The 18,357-nt window shown below is 47.3% G+C and overlaps 1 protein-coding gene across 1 annotated transcript in view; it reads right to left on the bottom strand.

The window, feature by feature from the left end:
* DUSP22 (dual specificity phosphatase 22) overlaps positions 1–8,447 on the bottom strand; it is a 45,030-nt gene extending 36,583 nt beyond the window's left edge. The window contains exons 1-2 of the mRNA XM_075052198.1: positions 8,120–8,447; positions 2,021–2,054 (exon numbers count right to left, since the gene is read on the bottom strand). Coding sequence (XP_074908299.1) covers positions 2,021–2,054; positions 8,120–8,140 — 55 coding nt within the window. The 5' untranslated portion in view covers positions 8,141–8,447. The remainder of the gene's footprint in view (positions 1–2,020; positions 2,055–8,119) is intronic.
* Positions 8,448–18,357: the final 9,910 nt, after the last annotated feature.

Genomic DNA, 18,357 nt, shown 5'->3' with positions numbered 1-18,357 from the left:
GCTAATTTGAGATTATAACAACTGGTACTCATGATGGTAGAGCATAATGATTAAATGCAATGTAAGCAAAGGTCATAGCAATAAACAAACAAACATTTTGTTTGTGTTTTTAATCAATTTAAAAAACAGACTCCGTAACACAAACACTGAGATGAAAGCCAACCCATCCTTACCCTCTTTTATGGAGGTAGCTGAAGCATTTCAGCCTCTGCTTTTTTTTTTTTTAGCTAGACTCCCAGAAACACTGCCCACTCACACCACCTTCACGTGCACGCCTCTACTCTATGCATAGAAGTGACCTTACGTGCCATTTACGGACCATTTGCAAGGTGCAGAGCAGAGCGGCCAGAGCAGCACGAGGAGGGGGTCGCGGGCCCTGGCATCGGCAGAGGTGCTGACTCACTCCGCAACCTTGGCCAACTCCCCTCAGCTGGTCAAACTGCTCCTCAGCTGAAAACAGAACTGCACCAAGAAACAGATGCTCTGGCTGAGTTTCGCTCCCCTGGGCGGACTGTCAAGGGCTTACCAGCAGGACGGCCACAGGGAGAGGGACAGATTGAGAGCCACGTTCCTTACACCCATCCTGCCTACCCTGCCAGACAGCTTGAAACCTAAAGGACTGCACTATCAGACATCCTCCCATCCTGCCCCTCTCCAAAATTACTTGACAGGAAAGGAGAAAAAAAAAAAAAAAAAGGAAGAAAATAAAAAGAGGAAGCAACATGGCTGTGACCAAGTTAATTTTGTCACCAGCCCATGCAGTGGTCTGTCCAAAGTGTTTTCAAAACTATCCTCTTCCCTTTATTTTCCTTTTTTCCTGCTTCCTTTCTTTTTTTCTCCTCTCATTACCTACTTCCACCACTATAAACTCACCTTCATCCTCTCATTTTCCTTGCCATGACATGATTAACTCCCTCTCACACACTAGCCACTGTACTTGTGTTTGCATCCCAGTGTGGCAAAAGACAGCTTTTAACTTCACAGGTACCTCCCGGCTGCCTCTCAAGGTGATCAGCTCCACTTCCCAAAGGGCAGCAAGCACTGGACCAGCAATATGGGTCAGCAGGTCCAGAGGCAGGTAAATTGGGCAAAAAAACCACTGAACTCACAGGTTTTGGGATTGGGGGTGAGGGGGCAGGGAAGGAAGGGTGGGCATGAGGCAGAGAGGAGGTGCAGCACCATCTAAATCCAATGCAGACATTGTCCAATCTTAACAGACCAACTGTGATATCAGACAGCCCAGGAAGGACAGGGTATCACAGTAACCGCTATGAGTCCTGCTTTGCTGTTGTACCCAAGCATAGAAAATACAGGGTCTACACAAATCAAAACGACTGTACAAGCACAACTGGTTTACTTCTGAATAGGGACACTCAGCTGGAACTACTGCTAACGGAGTGCTTTGAGAACAGGTCATTTATTTGGATATCTACATCGAGTTTCCTTTTTTTTCTAAATACAGTTCTGTCTTTCTGTACACAAAAACTACACCTCATGCAAAAAGGAAAAAAATCCAGAGAATCTTACATCCATGACACAGACAGTGCGAGTATCGGTGGTCAGACAGCAATCTGCAGACCTATCAATCTCACAAGCAGTGATAACAGAACTCTAGCAGTTGTTATAAATAACCAAAATAATGAAAGCAATGAGCGGGAGGCATACTAAGCCTTTACTTATAAGGAGGGCTTGAAATAAGCCTTACGAAGAATCTGCCTGGCTCACAGGCTTGCCTGCCAAGCATAGGAATGGTTTAAGGCAGGCCAATGTTTCGGAATTCCAGCTGAAGCATGCTCCGAGGAGATGGCGTTCATTTTCCTTTTCTTAAAGTACTTGCAGCACAGCACACGGATGAGAGAGCAAACAAGTTCTTCTTTAAGTGCTACCAGGTGAATCCAGAAATGAAGCAAGATGGGGTTAAAGAAGCTGCAGAGATGTCAGAGAATTCCGTAGGCCTGCGAAACAACACCTTAAGACCCCTGCTAAGTAATCCTAGAGATAATAATAAAACTATTCTTACCTTTAAAGTTGCCAATGAACAAGCCAGGCAGAATCTGTGAGAAAGAAATATAGTATCAAATATAGATATCTTGTGGTAAGACAATTTGACAAAGTTCAATTTGCATACAGGATGGAACATACTACTTTAGCAGACTATTGTCAAATGCAATCTCAAAAGCGCTGACAACATTTTGTGCCTCTTTGCAACCTTCTCAAACTACATAGCTCTAGGTACGCCACACTTCGAGAGCGTTCCTTGATAGCTGGGGGTTGTTAATCATGCGTACTCTCACATAATGGAGACTTTCCAAGGATAGCAAAAGTGGTTTACAAATACGAAGTGGGCCTTGCAACACGTCCCTCCCCCTGCCCCCCGCAGCAGGATAAGAGTTACCCTCATTTAACTAATGATGAAACTTTATACAGAAAAGGTGATTTGCCTAAAGTTGCTATGCAAACTGGACAAAGCACTGCAAAATGACATCCTTCAAGTCCTCTGAAGTGCAAAGCCATGCAAGTCAGGGCTGCAGTGCTGCAGGGCTCTTCTGATAGAGGAAATCACTGCAAACAAGAGTTGTGCATTCACACAGAAAGAGAACTGATGAAAGTCCTCCAGTTGCATGTTTCTCTCCCAGATCTACCCACTCGCCCCAACACTCCCAGAAGCCTGCACAGGTCTCAGTTACAGGACTTTCTTTAACCAGGGAGTTTCAAGGTCAGGCTGAGGACCAGCCCGTGCAGTCTGAGGACACGTGCACACACACACACAGAGGCAGGTGACACTGCAGTGTTACCCCTCCCACCCTCTCACAACCCTCCCAACTTGGGCACCACGGTAAGGACATGAAAAACCCCCAAGCACACCGAACGCACACTTTCTGGTCAAGAATTTCATTCTCTGGCACCTGAAGTCTCTGACCCACACCCACATCCTTTGAAGAGACAAAACTGTGGTGGTGAGACGGTACGATCCATTTTTCTTTGGTGCATGCAGAGCATACCACCAATACAGATATGTCAGTGCTGACTTCCTAAAGCCTTAGCAACACCCAAGTGTCACCACAACAGCAGCAACAGTCTCTCGGGCGCAGCTATTTAAAGGGAAAACTCCACCCATTTTGCTCGGTCCGACAGCCGTGAAGTTCCGAAAGTCATGAAGGACTTTTCATCGGGGATTATCGCCCCAGCCTCCGCTTCACTGCAGCCTTCCTGCTGAAAGGCGACCCAGCTTACCACGCAAAGGTTAGCAGGCTGGCAGAAGGGCCTGCAAAATACCTTCTGACCCGTGTTAACGCCAGGGCTTTCATCTGATAAAAACGTCGTGTTCACCGTTATTTATCTAGCCTTGCAGAAAACAGAAAGGCTGCAGCACATCGCACACTCCCTGCAGCTTCATTCCTCCTTCTCAGCTTTGCTGGGTGATCTCTCTTTCCCTGCCATGTCATACTAGCTCTAACCATGGGGCTCAATTCTGCCACTGATATTGAAAGACAGCTTCTCTGGGACGCTTGCTGTACCCTGAACCCCTTACAAATTAAGGGCTGCATGACAACACCAGCTAGGCAACAAAACGGGTTCTTTAGTCTGGTACAAAGGGGCACCTGTAAGTTTTGCACAGACAAGCTCAGACAGCTTTCTCCCCATTCCTTGCCTCTTCATTTTTCATTTGTACAAATTCAACATTCATACAAAGGCAGCAAAAAACCAGTGGGGCAGTTTCCAATGCCAGGCTATCAAGTAGGCAAAAGAACCCTTACACCAGTCTGCTGTCCCTTTCTGCATGCACAAGACTCATGGTTTCATGGACTGATTCATTATTTTAAGCACACTTGATGACTCTGCTAGAAGCGCAGCCCAAAGGCCACCATCCCAGACGAGGAATCAGAAGCTAGTAGCTGCTCCGGAGAGCAGAGTACCTGAGGGCCATTGCTAAGGGCCAAATTCTGCAAACAAAAAACATGCTCTAAAGCAAAAGAGAGTCAAGTTATGAATGAATTTCACCAACCAGATCACCCCAGCCAGCTCCCACAACTGAAGCTTAAAAAGTTAAAAAATTAAAAAAGCCTTTCTGATATTTTTAAATAGCTGTCTGGTATTTCCTATCTGCAGCACAAATCTCAAATCACATCACCACTACTGTAGACTATAGCATTTTAGACTCCAGGACATTATTTCTGCATCAGATATGTGCTCTCAAGAGAGGATAAAAGCTTCAATTCCAGTCACAGTCATTAAGGTTAGATGTTATAAATTAAAGATACCAAGAAACACTGGGGGGGGTTGCAAAAACGAGGCTTCTTAGATTGTTGTTGGCAAAGGAGGAAAAATCCAGAAGTTTGCATTTGGGCCTCATGAAGCAACGCTGTATGCTAGATAGGAAATTAGGACACCGTGCAACCAAGGACAGATGTTACCCCTATTGTCCTAGTCATTCTAGAAGCAAGAAACATTACTATGGGTGAAAGCTACCTGGAAAGAAGTGAATCTTCATGCCGTGCTGACTAATACTTCAGCACTAGACTACGGCTGGGAACTTTCAGCTGTGTCATCTCACACTGCCTTCAGTAACTGCAACTCCGGGCCGTGCAAAATGAAGGCCGATGGCTGCCAGGGGTGTGTGAGAGAGAAGGGGTGGGAGTCAGAAGAGAAGAAAAATAAGGTGGTTGTTTTTGTGAACTTTGCAACCACTGCTTTATGAATAAAAACAGTAGCCTCTTTATATCATCCGAAACATTGAGAAAATGACCACGGAGTAAATAACAGATGTAGAAGAATGCACAACCAAGCAACGAGGACACCAACACCTGTCTTCGCACCTTGCATGAGAACAGCTCACGTTCTCCACTTTGCACAAAGGGAGAGCCCTGCAATGGACAATAGTTGCTCCAGCTGCTAACACTTCTCATCAGTCCTCTCTGAAAATGGCTTAAAGAGCTACTTTGTCGCTGTTTCCTATATAGACACACGCTTATAATAAAGCGTCTAACTCCTTGCCCAACGCTGCTTCTAGATGCACCAGTACTTATGGGCGCTCTGGAGAAGTTCATCGGGCTTTCTGCAGAGACAGCCAGGCACTGTAGAAGGAGCAGACGAGCCCACCTTGTCCAGCAGTACAGGAGACTGGCACCGGTCAGGGAGAGGGATTCGCCACTGACATGAACTGCTGCAGCTTCACTGGCTCCCATAGAACTGCTTGCATCAGCCCTAACTATCCACACTGATTTACATTTCTTATGAATCAACTCCTACAATGAACAGGGCTTATCTGCCCTTTTTGTAGAGGTAACACTCAACTTGCCCCTTCGGAAGAGTCTGCACGAGTAATGGGCAGTTAACTGTAACAGGACGGACAAGAACTAAATCCCAGGAAAAACTCTTCACTAAGCATATCCTGTTCACAGATAATCAAATCTAAGTACTACAATCTCTTGTCACTATCTCAGCCACTAGACTTCAGCTGCTGGAAAACATCTTTGTAATTTTCAACCACAGACTTCAACCTGAACTTTGACTACAAGTCAAAGTTAGACATTAAGCGTGAAGACAAATCAGGCCACCTAGACAATTTCCTACATCAGATCCCATTCATTACTCATCCTGTACTTAAAATATGTTTAATAAAAAAAAAAAAAGCACTGAAAATTAATAGTAGCTAAGTCAATGCACACTCACTAGCCAATTGTCCTTCTCTGAGCAGAGTAAGAAGGTTATTTATGAACCAATGCTTTCAGTTTAATTTGGGAAAAGTCAGGAGGCTTGGGTGGGCTTAAGGAAAAAAAAACTAAGCACAGCTAATTTTACAGAGAAAACTAGCAACAAAAGACAAACCCCACCTAAAAAAGAATGCCAGGCCTCCAGTCCTTGATCAGCACTAATGGCCACAAAGTCAGATGCAATTGCTATTTGCTATGAAATACATCAATATCATGTGACAGAAAAATAGGAGGGGACCATGCCACTGAGAAAGGCTCAGCATCCAAGAGCAGCCACAGCAGCTGTAGCAATCTCTGGAGCTTTTCCTTACCATACCCGTTACAGGTCACCACTAATCCTCTTCCCCTGGCATCAGTACAAAGAGATTCCCTAAATGAAATAATCCACCATCGGATAAGCTCTTATTTTCTCCTACCGTCCGCATATAGCTCTACCACAGAAAACACACTTCAGCTGGAAACTAAGGCAATTTGTATTGATAGACTACACTGAGTCAAGCAAATACCCCCCAACATTGGCGTTGATGACTCCACACCTCCCCTTGCCCCTCTGGCGTATGCTGACTCACAAGATCAAAAGGAACAGATGATCCAGGGGCACATTCTGAAGGTGGCAAGTACCAGATCTACACGCGGGACCCCTACAAAAATAAACCCTGATGGCCAGTACCCAATGTGGTTGTAGTCTCCTTAAAGGAGCCAGCTCCTCCCAAACTGCTGAACATACCCTCCTCTTGGATACAGCCATAAGAAGGGAGGAGAAAAATCAAAGTAGCGCTATGCTTGTCCCAAAAGCTCCGGTTGGTACGTGTCAGGGCAACACTTAACAGAATTAAAATGACCAAATTGCCCAGAGTCACAGATTGCCAATTCCTGCCCACATGGTACGGCAGCAAGACGTAACATAGAGAAAGAGTGCTAAGCTTCAAAGGGCTGAGACTGTCCTGTCCTCCCCCCCAGTTGCAACTCTAGCATTCCATATCCTGTCCCTCTAAATGTTTTGATAATTTCAAAAATTCCCAGAAAAACACTACCAACATACCAGAAGTCTAAAAGAAGTCTCTCCAGCTGTGCTTCTTCCTAACTGGCCACTCCTAGAAGGTGCCTCCAAGGAGTGGCTACATATCACAACATTATCCCCAGACTCTGAAACCAAAAACGGAGAGAAGGACCAAGGGAGGTTCTACCTCCTACCCGCTAACTCAGTTGGCCAGATCTTTCCCCTGCCTAAAGTTTCTATTTCGGTGTCTCTATCCACAGGATGAAAAGGCTTCACCTCCCAGGTGGCACGCCAAGCACTCTGGACGTTCACCAATCTGACCTCCAGGGGCAAAGGATGTCAGACTTGGATGACCGGGGAGCAGCTATTTCTAGCTCTTCTCCCCGGCTTTGTTGGAGGCCACGCTCACAGCAAAGCTACTCCCAGAGCACTCAAAGCAGGATGTTAGAAGAGATGACTCAACTTCTGTTCCTCATAATAAGCTATATATAAAAGACTAGTTACCACCACTCTTTCGAACCTGGGTTTAAACCAGAGGTGGAGATGCGGAGAGGAGTCGCAGTTGTCCCTTGATAACCACCACGACGTGCCGGGGGAACCGGCGCTCACAATGAGCCCCCACTGCCCAAAAGCCAACACCCTTCGCAAAGCAGATCCACCTTCCTTCCTCGCTGCGATCTCCACTGGGGCCAAGCGCTTTCCTGTCCCACCAGCACCGGGGCCGGGACAACCAGCCCGCGTCCGCCGGCTGCCCTCGGAGCGCGGTGCGGGCAGACCCCCGACGGGGCGGGGGGGAGCGGGCCAGCGCCCCCAATCCTTCGGGGAGGGGGGAGCAAGCGATGGAGAAGTTAAACGCTGTGACCCCCGCGCTCGCCGGGCCGAGAACCCAACGCTCCCGGTCCCGCCGCAAGCCGGGGGGGGGGGTGGGTGCCGGCCCTGCCCCGAGCCGCCCCCCGGGGCACCCCCAGCGGGGGACACGGAGGAAGGGAGAGCCCGGGGGGGGGCACGGCGGCCGTTAGCGACCGTTGGGGGCGCAGGGCCGCCCCCAGCCCCGCGGGCTCGCTGCGCCCGGAGCGGGGAAGCCCGGGCGAGCATCACCGAAACCAGGGCCTCCCTCCCTCCCTCGCTGCGGCGGGGAAGGAGGCGCGCCCCGAGGGAGCGGCGCAGCCACCGTCTCCCTCCCTCGGCCCGGCGGGCGGGGGGACCCCCCGAAGCGGCAGGGAAAAGCCTCTCCCGCCCCGGCCTTTGTTCGTTCAGCGGGCGCCCCGCCGCCCCAGGGGCGAGACAAAGGGAATGGGGGGGGGGGGGGGGGGGGGCCGCAGGGAGGGACCGCCGCCCCCGGCCACCGCTGCGCCTCGCCCGCGCACATGCACTCACGCAGAGGAACAACGACGAGCGGCGTTACCTTGTTCATCCCATTCCCCATGGCTTAAAGCGACCCGCACGCCAGCACCGCGGGAGGAGCCGTCGGCTGCCGGCTAGCGAGCTGCCGGCGGCGGGTCAGCGTGCATGGGACAGTGCTTGCCGGGGTGGGGGGGGGGGGGGGTGACTGGGGACGAGCTAATTGTTAATGAGGGACGGCCGCGGCTCGGCCGTCGTTGGGAAGGGCGAGGCGCATCTCCCCCCGCCCTGGCCGGGGCTCTCTCCTGCCCGCCGGGCGGCTGGCTGGAGGCGGGTTTCCGCTCGGCCGCCCCCGGGAGCGGCCAGCCGCGGGGCCGCGCCACCAGGAACTGCCTCCTCCCGCCGCCGCCGCTGCCGCCGCCGCCCCCACGTGCGGTTACAGCGCCGGCCGCGGGCCGCCCTGGGGCTTGTAGTCCGCGCCGCCGCGCCGCCCGGCAGCCGCCCGCCCGCCGGAACTACAAGTCCCAGCGTCCCCCGCGCCGCCGACCTGCCCCACCTGCGGCGGCCGGCGGCACCCGGCGCGGCCCGGCCTCGCCCCATTCCTGAGGGGATGAGTAAGCGCCGCCGCTGCCGCCGCCGGCGGGGTCGGGGTCGGGGTCGGGATCGGGATCGGGATCGGGATCGGGATCGGGATCGGGATCGGGATCATCTCCGTCCTCCGCGGGCGCCGCCCCGCAGAGCCGCGCTGCGGCTCCCCGGCACCAACCGCCGGCTGCGCCCGGGGAGGGCAGGGCTGCGGCACCCCGCGCTGCCCGCCTGCCTCTGCGGTACCGAAACCGGTTTTGTTTCGGCTTCCAGCGGGGCCGTGGCGGGTGCGGCGGCCCGCCTGGCGGGGGGCATCTGGCCTCGGGTTCCCCCTTGTCAGCCTGTTCCTCTCCGGCGTGCCGGTACCCGGGTGTTGGGCCGAGGAGAGGCGCTTGGCTGCAGGCGCCAGGCCCGGGGGTCTCCTGCGCTGTGATCCCAACCGCGCTGCAAGTACACGAACGACATTCGTGTCCTTCACTGAGACAAACAGAGAGGAGAAGGCAACTAGTTTGAAGCGAACATCGCAGAATCAGACTGGCCGAGGTGGGAAGGGACCTCTGGAGGTCGCCCGGTCCAACCCTCCTTCTCAAGCAGGGAAAATCGGTTGTTGCAGAGTCTTGGCAGGCATGGCTTCAAAGCCATGCTCCCGTCCTTCCAAACCCATGCTTTGCTCCCTAATGCGTGGTTAAACGTGGTGTCACACAGCTAGCCACAGGGGTGTGTTTTGGGGAGGTGTGGTGATGGGGGATTTGGTGGTTAGTGAAGGAAATTTACTCAGAATAGTTAATATAATAGGGACTGCAGGCAAGGGCTTAAGGGATACACACAGTTTAAATATGCAGGGACAGGATATTACTGCATAAGATCTCTCCCGTTAACCGGCGCAGTAACACCCCACAAAAAAAGTGAAATCCTTAGCAGCTCCAATGCAAAACAAAGCAGGATGCTGCTGTGCAGCTACCACCAGATTCCCTATGCATTTATACATGCATCAGTGTGAAAAAGTGATGTCAAGATGTCCTTTTCTGGGCACTCTTCAGTAGGACTGGGCAAGCCAGGGGCATCTGCAGCCCAAGGTAGGTGGTGTAAGAGCAAAAGATGGAGAACAGGATAAAGCCAACAGGCAGTAAAGCCAGGCGTCAAATAATTGATGGATGAACTCTGAAATGATGGATAGATGAGTGACGGGGGACTCTTATGTAAAGGCAGTGGTTACCAGCACAAGCAAACTCTAAAGGAATGATTTCACAACCTCCAACTGCAATCAGACTTCAGGTGTTGCCAAAGAGGCGGTCGCACATCCTCCACGCTACTCTCAACAGTCCCTCTGTGCCCCGTTCCTGAAGCAACCCTTGACACCTGTCTGACCCAACACTGAATTCCTTCAGAGAACAAACCCCACAGAAGGCTCCCCGTGGGGTCAGACCAGCACACACTGGCACAGGGAGCAGGACCAGCCACCTCAGCAGTGGCTTGTCATTGGATTGTCATGTCTTCAAAAACCGGTGCTGCTCCCACGGAAGCCAATGACACACTTGAAAGCCAACAGAAGTTAAGCCATCAGTTTAACTGCCTAGAAAGCTGGAAGATTCTTCCCTTGAAACAGCCGTGTTATATCACATCTGTTATCACAGATGCTTAAATTTCAGGGGAAGGGAACACACCCGAGAGCAGTGCTGCTGGAGGAGCGCAGCCCAGGGCAGCTGAGGCAGGATGGGCTCCTGAGCGGTCTGCAGCTGGCAGGCAGTTTAGTGCCAGCTTCCGTGACGGTAATGTGTCGAGTGACCAGCAAGGAGTGTGCTAGCAAGAGATAGAGTAATCTCATCCTGGGGTTGGAAGAGGAAAGCAAGCAGCTGGACTGCTGGGGCTAGGCCACTTCTGCTCTATCTGAATTGGGTGGCCCTGGGAGCACTGCTGAGCCTAGCCCAGGTTAGGGGAGGCTCGGTGTGAACTGGCCCCCGCTGCTTTCTGCATACCTGGGTCTCCCCCATGGAACCATGCCAGCAGGGCAGCAGTAGGAAGCCAACACATGCTTCAACCTGGATTGTTTGGGATCAGGACCTTGGCTTCACCTCATGACTCCCCCATCCCCAGCCTCTTGGACCTAGCAGTATGCTTGGCCCTGCCTCAGCTCGCAGCAGAACAGGGGAACACCAGGGAGACCCTGATTTTGCTTTTGAACCATTCCTGAACCTCTCCCTTCCTGAGGCTCCACAGAGTTTGGGGACTGTGTCGTGTCATCATCAGCCTCAAAAACATCAGAGCAGTCTCTGTAAGGCCACAAAGGATAGCCACCTGACTTAATGCACTGTACTTCTCTCCTCCCTTCCCCCTCAATACTGCTCAAAAGCATAGCAGTGAGCTTTATCACAGATACTGGCTTTAATATTTCATTGGCAAAGCTCTCTAGAATGTAATTTGCTTTATTCTCATGCTGTGCAAAATATGACTGAGGTCCAAACAGTATGAATCCCGGCTTGCCATACTGACTACTAAACACATTGTGCCCCCAAAGTGAAAGAATTCCTTGTCAGCAACTCTGGCAAGTAGTTTCTTTTTGTGAGACAGAAGGATAAACAATAAATAATATCCCTGATAACTGCAGGGATCTGTGTTGTGTTAAGAGGTCCATGATAACTGGAAGTCCTTGCGGTCAATATGCTGGAAGTCTGAGCTTGTCAATTCACTTCCCCATAACTCAGTTTCTCCATCTGTAAAATGCAAATAACAATATTTCTGACCTTTGCAAGGAGACCTGAAAAATACTGTGCAAGGGCAATTCATGTGAAATTGTTATGTACATATCTGTATATATACAGATGGAATACATGTATATCTAACTTAGTATCTGACATTTTTCTGAATGGGAAGTGTGATTCTCTGTTTTATTTTCAAGTTTCGTGACTCCCTTCAGGATGCCTACAGCACTTTCCCTTGTTAGAATTTTACTGCATGCATGCAGCTTTTTACAGTGAAAGAGCAAAAATTAGAGTGGGAGAGTGTAACATATCAAGATTAAAAAGCAGTGGGAGGAAATCCACTTCTCTCTTAAACATTTGCCATGATGTATAGTATATCCTTTTCCTCCCCACAGGTCTAGAGAGGGAATACCAATACTGTTGCCAGACCTGTCTCTCTTGCCAGTTATTCTGAAAACAGATTGTTTTAGTTCTTCAGCTGTTGTTTATTAAACTACCACATAATGCATTTATGGGGGCAGGTCTTCAGCAAGCCTAAATCATCATAAAGTGTTTATTCATTGTCACTTCATAGAATCACATAATAGTTCGGGTTGGAAGGGACCTTAAACATCATGTAGTCCCAACCTCCCCTGCCATGGGCAGGGACACCTTCCACTAGACCAGGTTGCTCCAAGCCCCATCCAACCTGGCCTTGAACACTGCCAGGGATGGGGCAGCCACAACCTCTCTGGGCAGCCTGTGCCAGTGTCTCACCGCCCTCACAGTAAAGAATTTCTTCCTTACATCTAATCTAAATCTACTCTCTTTCAGTTTAAAGCCATTACCCCTTGTCCTGTCACTACATGCCCTTGTAAAAAGTCCCCCTCCAGCTTTCCTGTAGGCCCCCTTTAGGTACTGGAAGGCTGCCATAAGGTCTCCCTGGAGCCTTCTTTTCTCCAGGTGAACAACCCCAACTCTTTCAGCCTGTCTTCATAGCAGAGGTGCTCCAGCCTTCTGATCATCTTCATGGCCCTCCCCTGGACCCGCTCCAACAGGTCCATGTCTTTCCTGTGCTGAGGACTCCAGAGCTGGATGCAGCACTCCAGGTGGGGTCTCTCCAGAGCAGAGCAGAGGGGCAGAATCACCTCCCTTGACCTGCTGGCCATGCTTCTTCTCTAGATCTTATTCCTTGTGCTTAGTATCTACACTGTTTTTAATATTTTGAAAGTCTGTTTTAAAAAGCAAGCTATGCTGAGATGACTGGACTAAATAAATTAACTCAGAAAATAAGAGCAAAAAGCTCTTGCTGAATCTCATAGCTTTCAGCAACCCTGAAAAGAGATCACTTTAGCATGGCCTGTAATCCTACAAATCTGGGGATTTTTCTACTTCTTTGTATATGATGATGATAAATGGAGTAATCCCCACTTCTTCACTTTGCATGCAAATGTGTCTGGCAAGGCCAAGTCTTCAGCAACAGCGATCATCTTCTAGGCAATTGCCTGAAAACTAACAACCAACCAAACTGATACTGAAACTGAACCTTCTTAAAAATTAGAGGAAACTTCTGCTTTGACAGTACGTTGAGCTTACTATGTTAAAAATAAGTAAGTAAATACTCTCTACTTCTTATCTTTTGATCTCACTTTCTGTAAACCCTGAGCTCACATTCAGCCATAGGCAGAAGGCATGTCGGCTATCCATGATCTGTCAGGAACTGATAAGACCTGGGCTGGGTTCCCCTGAAGCGGCGTCACAACTTGGTTCTCACAACTTGATTCTCAGAGGTGGCAAGAAGAGAGATAAAAAGGATGATTGGTCAGAAATAGCCAGTGGAATGGTTTTCCTCTGAAATGGAGTGATTTGACAGAAACTGTTTCACCAGAAATAAATAACGAAACCTTAAAATTCATAAATAGCACTGGGCTTGTTTTCTAACTGTGCTGAGAGGGAGGTCAATGGAAGGGAAAGAGCTTGGAGGATTCATTGCCCTTTCTTTTAATATTTCTACTTGGTAATAAACATTGCTAAAGCATTCCAAAGCCTGTTTTCTGGATGGAAGAGATAGCACCCTGATTAACCGCAGTGTATCCACAGAGCAGAATTCATTCATCGTTTGATAAATTCATGGTCTTAAGGCCAAATTTGGCTTTTATTATGTCACTGTGAATCTACAGTAACTTCATCAAAATGATGTTGCAGCAAGCTTTAAGTCCTGAAACTGAAGGGAGTTACCACTGTGGTTTAACTTCAGCAAAAATCAGCTTTCAAGAAGCTGCTCTCAACAGGCAGAGTAGCTGGAAGACCATCATCTCCTTCTGCCTCATACTCTTCTCGCTTCCCCTTCCATTAACAGATATTATCAACAGAATATGGAGTACGCCAGGATGAAAGGGCTGAGCCAGCAGATGAGGCCAAAGTGGCACAAAGGAGGGCTTTGCAGAAGGCAGGTCTCAAAAAAAAAAAGGAACCAACAATTCAGACAGGAGGAACAACGCTAGAGAATGGCTGAGAAAAGCGTATAGGATAATTTAGATGTAGGTTAGCTGCCATGGCAACCGTGTACCAAATTACTGCACTTCTGTGTCTCTAAACCTGCCAGCAGCTACTTTTGTTTGTATGTACCTCAGGCTTTAAAGAAAATGAGTCCACCTTAAAACTCATGATGGTTTGCAAATGAAGTGCAGATACTGGGATTGCTGTGGGGTGCTGGGTTTAAACATTTAGAAAACAGGAGACAGAAAAAATAGTAGGCCTTGAAAATTCTGATTTCACTAAAAGTGGTTAAAAAGTATATAATTTCTTTAACGTTTATAGCAGTCAGTTCTAACCCTTAATTTATACTGCTTTGACTTGCAGATATTTACCGGGTGAACCTAACACCTTTACCTCCAATGCGTATATAAGAAAGAAATTGGTCCTAGCATCAGCTCTATTTATTTTTCACTGTGAGAAATTGCCATGTTATAAAAAGAGTAAGACATTTTCTTGTAATCCAGGATTCTTTGCAAATACAGTAAAATATTAGATCCCTAAAGAATAGAAACAAGGCTATCAAAAAGCATGCTGCAAGGCACATGTATATTATTAGTTACTAAGAATAGTCCATTGCTGAGTGTGAGTGAAAATATCCAAATGTGTTCCTTTGATAAGCTAGGTATGTATTCATTTCTCTGGGCACACATTGAAGTGTCCTCAAATGGAAAAATAATGTTATAATAACCTAACCTCTGCTTCCAGTTCATATACATGTAATCCTAGGGGAACACACAGACCCGCCAAAGTCAGCAGGAATCTTTTAATCAGCTGCAGAAGCAGCTGTGGTCAGTGCCAGGAGGTAGTTCCCCATCCCTCCACCATCACATGATACTCAGCGTAGACTGTGGTATTCAGTAATCATGGCCTGCCTCCAGCCAAAACGCTGAACAGAGATCTTTATTTTGATGACATTTTCCCAATAGCATCTGCTTAATGGGATATGTCTTAAGATTTCCTGTGTTTGGAAAACTGAAAACAGTTAAAGCTATAGTTCTCTATTCCATATTTTGTTTTCTCAGCCAAAATCTAAGATAGTAGCCCTTAAATACCACTTATGAAAAACACAATCCAAATACTTACATTTCCAACATACTCACTACATTCTCCAAGAACATACAGTTACTCTTGAGGCCCTTGCACAGTTGCTTGAACTGGTGGCTTGCTCTTGATACAACAATATTATCATCCAGAGTTAGTTATTCAATTTTCCTTGCAGCACTTTCACTTGTTTTGGTTATTTTGGCCTGTTGCAGTTATCTGTCTGGCCATGGCAACAGAGGCCCTCCAAAGTTGCTTCTGACCTACCTGGTTACGTAGAAAGTCTGGCAGTATGTCTCCAGTGCATCTGGGATTCTGCATGTCAAGGACACTTCAGTGGGCTGTCTGTGAGTGGTCTGTGGGCCAGCTGAAAACAGCAGATGAGTGGGGAGCAGAGCACAGAGCACGCTTACAGCCAAGAAACATGCCTCTTTGGGTGTATGGGTGTAAACCACTAAGATGTTCTCAGGTTAAGCAGCAGACTCAGTGCCTGTTGCCTGCCTGCCTTCTGCAAGTTATACTAAAAATATGTTTTCTCTCTAGGTATTGTGGCCACCTGCGATACCCTGAATCAGTATGATTGCAACTACTCTCAGCAACTGTTTAGTACCTTTGGGGATGTGAATCATGTCAAGCCCAGGAAGCAGTAACAATGCCAGGACTTCAAATTCTACTGTTTGCCTCTATATCTGTCTCCCCATACTTCTGCAAATCCTTGTTCTTCTGACATCACCTCCTGCTGAGCACTGTATCTGCTGAGCAAAGTCGCAACTGCTGACAAGCTATTCCATTGATGTGTCCCAGTTAAGTACAAATTAACATCTGATGTTGATATGTAAACCTGTGCTCCACTGCACATGGTGTAAATTCAGGGTTATTAAACTAAGGACATTTTCAGACATTATAACATCCCATATGTCTGTCCAGCTCAACAGGCACAATCATTGGTAAAGTTATGTCACAGAAAACAAGAATTACTAGTCTGGGATGAGTCCCGTTTGCTTTCAGGTTGACAGCTCATTGATCTTCTTTTCAACCAGTGTCTTTTTCCAAGGGAAGAACTACTGGAACTGCTGATGCTGTCTTCCTTGTATACAGTCTGTTCACTAAACTGATGTCTGTCTCTTTCTGCACCTACTGGACACCTTGCAGTTGCAGGATGTAGCTCTTCAAGTGTTTCTGTGATGTTTTGTTGTAGTATTTTGGAGTCCCAGTCAACCCCTGTGCTAAAGCACCAGCAACACCCAGCAAGCTTCTAACCTGTCAGGAGTTAGTTCAGGGTCTCCTTGTGGTCTCTTCTGAGGCTTTTTTGTTTGTTCTGATCCTTTGGCCCTTTGTCTGGGACTTGATTACATGCACGACTTGAGACATTGGTTCTCAGGTTGTATACTTCTCTATAGTTTCACTTTCCTTTGTGACTTCAGGTTAGATCTACCCTCTCGAACAGTTCATTTGTCATAAGGATATAAGAGCAACTGTTCTAGGTCATAGCAAAGATCCATATAGCTCCACATCTTCTCTCAACAGTGGCAAGTAATGGACACCTATGAGAAACAGGGTGAGTACAGAGGGTTCCTCTCCCTTTTATATCTTCCAGTTTCTGGCAGCCAGCAGGTCAGGTTTGTGAGCCAAGGGCACACCCAGTCCCTGGTCTGAATGTTAAGCTGCTTTTTTATGTTAACATTTCCAGTGATGCCAAGATCTCTGTACTCCAAGATCTCTTTCTTGAGTGACAACTGCTTATTCAGAACTGTTTGCGTTTATCAGGTCTGTCTTTTTCTCATATGCACTGTTTTGTATTTATCAGCACTGTATTTTCTCTGCCATTTTACTACCCAGTCAGTTGATAATCTGAGATCCCTGTGCTACTTTCTCAGGCAGCTTTTGTTTTTGACTATTGGAAACAACTTTGTGTCATCAGCCACCTTGGCTATCCACCATCTCTTCCAGCCCATTTGTGAATGTGTTGCACAATGCACGACCTGGCACGGTCTCCTTCCCCAGCCTTCCTCTTGCAACTTCCTTTAATTGTGAAAAAATGATCAGTAGCTCCCACCTTTGCTTTTCATCCTCTAACCAGTTACTAATCCACAAAAGGACCATCCTTCAAACTAAGGCTTTTTAATGAGCCTTTTGGGGCTTGTGGAATCCTGTGAAAAGATTTCTGAAAAATATCGTTATACAAATGCTGGGGGAAATTGGAATGGGGAGAGGGGTGGGGAGCCAAGAGGTGTATTTGTGTCTGAGAACAGAAAGTTTTCAGTCCTCTTTATGTCTAAGCTTCCCCTTAACCTGAGAAAATCGTGTACTCTGCCAGAGCACTACTTGTGAAAAAGCAGTATATTTCCACTGAAATCCATCTGGCAATGCTGATGACACAGGGTGAATGTTCTGCTTATCAGTAGACTTACTAAGTTTTGTTTCATTAACTCATGTCTTTGAACCTGGTTCTGTAAGCAAAAATACTTTTGTCTCTTCATTGTGAACAATTGTACTTGTTCAGAAGAAGTCAAACGCACCTGGAGGGAATGCAATAGTAAAACTCTAGTTAGACTTGGGTAGGGTTAATGCAAATTTACACTGAAGTCCACGAAGGCACAGTCAGGGTTTGTATTTTTACTGCCTAACAGGAACAGCTTATGCTGCCAGTGAAGTCAATGAAGCTTCATCATTGATTTCAGTAGGAACAGGAACACCATTTGTCATAAAGGATTCACTTGACCTAATCTTTTTGTAAATAAAGAAATAAGACATTTCAGGAAATTTCACAGTGTCTTTTTTCATTTGATTATTATTTCACCTGCTTTGATGGTTACCTTATTTGTCGTCTGGCAGAAAACGAAACTCATTTTATACTCTTTTAATACCTGAATAGAGCTATAATGCATGTAGATGGGCTTGTATTTAGGAGTGGTGCCAACACTGAGTAATTCTAATATATTATATAGTTGATAATATCTGACCAAATATTCTAGAATACGTCACTATAGAAATGAAGGTAGGTTTCCTGTGTGGCTTACAATATCATACTAAAATACAAAAGAAACCTGACTGGGTTTCAGTTATGAAATAATAGATACTGAGCCATTCTCAGATTTGCTCCATATTGCCAAAGTGTTTAAGCAGGTGTGTTTCACAAAGTTTGTGAAACAAAAGCTCAGCTGAGAGCAAATCAACATTAGGAAGCAAAACCAGTGCTGAGTGATAGTGCTTAAAAACTGAGAAACAAGAGTGGTTTTAAACAGCAACTGAAAAGATGCTTTGATGTTTTTTAAAGCACTCCCTTATACTCTAAAAACATGTTACAGTTTTCTGCAGTTATGTACAAGACATTGTATCTTATATTAGTGTTAACTTCTGTAGTTTGGATTTTACCCATCAAACATTAACTTTTTTCTTGTAATATCAGCGTGTCAGCAGTTTTTGAATATTAGGAAAACATGTTCATGAACCTAATTGC

This window comes from Buteo buteo, chromosome 20 (genome assembly GCF_964188355.1).
Source record: "Buteo buteo chromosome 20, bButBut1.hap1.1, whole genome shotgun sequence".
In the NCBI taxonomy this organism is placed as follows: Eukaryota; Metazoa; Chordata; class Aves; order Accipitriformes; family Accipitridae; genus Buteo; species Buteo buteo.
The sequence above is the reverse complement of the archived record's forward strand: the minus strand, read 5'-3'. Positions and strand labels throughout refer to the sequence as shown.